At 39.2% G+C, this 4,428-nt stretch overlaps 1 protein-coding gene across 1 annotated transcript in view; it reads left to right on the plus strand.

Annotated features, from left to right (window-relative positions):
• iqgap1 (IQ motif containing GTPase activating protein 1) overlaps nucleotides 1-4,428 on the plus strand; it is a 67,497-nt gene that overhangs the window by 30,802 nt on the left and 32,267 nt on the right. Inside the window, exons 4-5 of the mRNA XM_032511743.1 lie at nucleotides 1,638-1,715; nucleotides 3,646-3,722. Coding sequence (XP_032367634.1) covers nucleotides 1,638-1,715; nucleotides 3,646-3,722 — 155 coding nt within the window. The remainder of the gene's footprint in view (nucleotides 1-1,637; nucleotides 1,716-3,645; nucleotides 3,723-4,428) is intronic.

Genomic DNA, 4,428 nt, shown 5'->3' on the forward strand with positions numbered 1-4,428 from the left:
GAAGGTCAAACTCCATAATAGATTTTTCAAATGTAAAATATAAAACCAACTTCACCCCGGTCTGTGTGGCGGCCCTGCATCCCGGCAAAGACTGGAGCGACGGAGCTTTGTTTTGACTGTGAGGGAGGAAGAGGAGGGACAGGCAGAGAATGATCAGGAGGAGGTAGATGAAGAGACCAGGGAGGAAATAGACTGAAAAAGACGGACATTAAGGGTAGCATAAACTTTGAGAAAAATCAAAGCGGGTGCAGTTGTTTACCTGGATTGAGTCTGATTTGGCACAGAAGGACCCAGCTGCATGTCATTAGGCTCAAATCCTCCAAGCAGATTAGATTTTGAAAATAAAACTTGTGTTTTGCTTAAATATCTCATCCTTCTGCATCTACGAAACACAATTTGGGCTGTTTATAGCATTGTGTCTTTTAATGTGACAAAAATGTGTCTTTTAATGTGACAAAAACACTAAATAATATTTTTTTCTCTGTAAAAAGGGTGCTAGAAAAAGCTTTAAAATGGACCTTGAAAGTGCTTGAATTTGACCTTGGAAAACATTTACAAACCCTGAAAAGTATAAAGATAAAATCACAATAAATACAACAGGAATCACCAATATTGAAAAATACAAAATGGATCAAAAGGTAACAATGAATAAAATGGAGGTGTAAGGAACAGCACACCCCTCTGTGCTGCTAGTTCTACTATAGTCTTCACTGGGGATGCTACCAGAGCCGTAATTTTTCTTTTGTAAATAATCATTTAAAGCCAAAATGTGACTTATATAGCTTTGGAACCACGTTGCTGTCGTTTGACCAAAAAACTGGATTAATGTGTGTAAAGAAAACATGGTAATCTCCATCAGACTGATACACCCACGGTGTAAGAAGGAGAGGTACCGCAGGTCCTTCATCCCGGCCGCGGTCAGACTCTACAACGCCTGCACTACCTGATAGTGTTGTTTTTCTGTTCCTGTTTTTTCCATCTACATCACACACACTTTCTGTTTATCTTTAATATTGGTATTTATATTATTTTATTACAAGTACTTACTTTTCAATATTTATGGTCTCATTTAATATATTTAAATTATCTACCGAACTCTTCTTCTTTGCTCTAATTACACATTCAACTTAACTTAATTTTTAACGTCACTTACACCGCAATATTGTTTCTCTTATCATGGCAACCGCACTTTAAAATTCCTTTGTTTGACGGCATTTTACTTACTCATTCTACCATATTTTCATTGCTATTTCTTGCCTGTATTTCTTGCCTTGTATTTCTTGCCTTGTATTTCTTTCGTGCTTACTTTTTTGTGTGTTTGTTTTGTTTTTTCTGTTTTTTTGCTGTTGCTGCTATGCTGCTACTTGTAACGACAGATTTCCCACCCGTCGTGGGATAAATAAAGTATAATCTAATCTAATCTAATCTAATCATTTTGTCTGAGATCTGACATATATTATAGATATTTGAGGTTATACAAACCTCCGTTGAGTCGGTTTGTATTTTGCTGTTTTTGTGTTGTAACCTGGCTGATCCTGTTGCTGTTGGATGGTCTGAATAGGTCTGTAGTTTATAGCTGTTGTTGCCAGTGTGAATGAGGCTGGGATCTGATTTTGATTCTGATCTCTCTCTTACAGGCGACGGGTCTCCATTTCAGACACACAGACAACGTCATCCAGTGGCTCAACGCCATGGCCGAGAAGGGCCTGCCAAAGGTCAGCATGGCTCGCATCCGTCCAATACTATCTCTCACATGCAAACGTACCTACAATTGAGTGGTTGTTTAACTTTATTTTATTGAACCCCAGGCTTAAGCAAGGGCTGTCTCCCGGACCACTCAGTAACCCTTCAATTAAGATTCTCTGTATTGTATTTATTCATTTGTTCAACAATGCAAATGAATTCCAGCCTCTAAATGTATGTGGTCCAGGTGTCTCTGCCTGGAAGGACTTTATCATTTTTGCATGATTTAGGTCATTGACTGCACATCATACACAGTTTCTGTAACGCTGAATATCGTTCAAAGCATATTGTTGATTTTCTGCCTTCAAGGCATCAATTGGTTCTAGTTAATTTCAGCGCCGTGTGAAACTAGTAGAAAGTTGAATATTGCAGTAAATGGTTGCCACGTAGTCCTGTAGCTGTGATTAAGAAATGCTTTGAAGACTGGCTGCTTCCTTCATTCCATACCAACAAGCTATTTAGTAAACTGCAACAGAATGTGAGATTTTCAGCATGTCTGAAAACCTTACTAAACCGCACTATAAATTACTATAACTAGTAATTACTAAATTACTATAATACTATTCATGTACTATATGTTAGTACAGTACATTAATAGTATATATAATAGTACATGAATTGAATTATGTTTCCTGTGAAATATTACAGTGTGCAAACACTTACACAATGCCGGCATAAATATCCCACAGTGCAATACATTAGTATCAACAATGTTCATAACAGAAAAACAGACCGTGACCAAGGCAACGCTTCACTTTAAATTTCAACATATCACAAATCCATAATTTTGTCACCTGCGACCGTTGGACTAGTTGCTTACCTTTTCCATTAATTTAAGAATTTCCTGGCGATGCCAGCAAGGAGACTCTAAGGGTGGGAAGTGGTAAAAACAGCTCAGTGCGTCCCAAAAGATGCGTACTACTGTTTATTTATGCAAAAGTGTTTTCAACGATAGCACATATATTGAGTATGTAGTGCACACTCCCAAACAATTCTAGCTGCGGCCTCTGTCTTTGCACTGCAATCAAGAAAACGCCAATATTTGAGATTAAAGTAGGCTGGGTACATTATTACTGTGAGCTCTATCAGCTGTACTGTCAAAAAAAAAACAAAAAAAAACTGAAAAACATCACAGTACATGTACATGAATTTGCCCCTTATGACTTATTATAGGGCAAGATTCCAGATCGACTCATCTGAGCTTTCATTTTCTTACAGGCTGAGCAGGAAACCCAGGGCTCGGTTTACACCTATCATCATTTCTAGCCACTGGGGCACCAAAGGCAGGCTGGGGGAACTCATATTAATGTTTAAAAACCTCATAAAGTGAAATTTCCATGCCATGGGACCTTTAACTTAATGGTGAAGGATTACCGGCGTCAAAACCGGCGTTTTTCACTCAGTGCAAGTTGATTTGGATTTTCAGACTGTGGTAAAATGAACTCACTGGAGAGGAGAAATGTCAGTAGATTTGTAAACTGAATTTTGTAGTTAGTCGGTTGAAATGATCTTTTAAATGACTGCCCGGCCTTAAAGAAATAAACAGTTGCCTATTATGTCCAAAGTGCTTCCCTGAGAAGTTTCCACTTAGTCAACTCTGTGGAAACTCTTGAATGTGTGTCATTATATTGGCAAGAACAGAAAATTGAGAAACAGCCCAGAATATCACCAATTGGCCGCTTCAACAGAAAATACAAGTAGCTGCTTTCAAAACTTCTTTTTCAGTTGTGCCACAAAGACGATGCGAGGGCGTGTGAGTGCACATCTACGTTGTGTAATCCCTCCTCAGAGCTGCTAGCCTGAATCACTCCTGCACACATGCTGCGACACGCTGGCATGCTTTCATGGACGTGCTGAAAGTGCTGCTCTGATTTTCTCATATTGTCCCTGTCTGTGTTTCAGATCTTTTACCCAGAAACTACAGACATCTATGACAGAAAGAACATGCCACGCTGCATCTACTGTATACATGCACTCAGGTACTCTCTCCGTTTGGGTGTCACTTTCTTTGTCTGTATGCATCTGTGGTCTGAGCATCTTTCAAGCCTGTGAGGTTTTTACGAGGGGAACAGGGCCGTTTTTCTGCCAAAAGGCATTCACTGGCACAAGCTATGAAGCGGTTTGTTTTAAAAGAGCGTTCCCCCTAAGGTGAAGTGGATGCACAGGAGTCAGGAAGCAAACCAACGCAGCAGAGGCACGGTGTTGGTGTACGTGTGCATTCTCCAGGTTTTTTGTGACTTGCCCAAACACAGCAGTGTTGTAGTCAAGACCACCTGACCTGAGACCAAGTCATCAGCAAGACCGGAGTGTATCCAGACCGAGTCAAGTCCAAGACTTTGAGGGCTTGAGACTAGGGCTGCAACTAACAATTATTTTCATAGTCGAATGTGTCGAATATTTTCTCAATAACGGGTTAGTTGATCTATAAAAAATGTCCAAACATGGTGAAAAATGTGAATTCCCAAAGCCCATGATGACGTTTTCAAATGTCTTGTTTTGTCCACAACTCATTGATATTAAGTTTACTATCACAGAGGAGAGAAGAAACTAGAAAATAGTCACATTATTTTCATAGTTGATTTAATTTGTTGAATATTTTCTCAATTAACGGGTTAGTTGTTTGATCTATAAAAAAATGTCCAAACATGGGGAAATATTTGGATCAGTGTTTCCCAAAGCCCAAGA

The sequence above is a fragment of the Etheostoma spectabile genome, chromosome 1 (genome assembly GCF_008692095.1).
Source record: "Etheostoma spectabile isolate EspeVRDwgs_2016 chromosome 1, UIUC_Espe_1.0, whole genome shotgun sequence".
Lineage (NCBI taxonomy): Eukaryota > Metazoa > Chordata > Actinopteri > Perciformes > Percidae > Etheostoma > Etheostoma spectabile.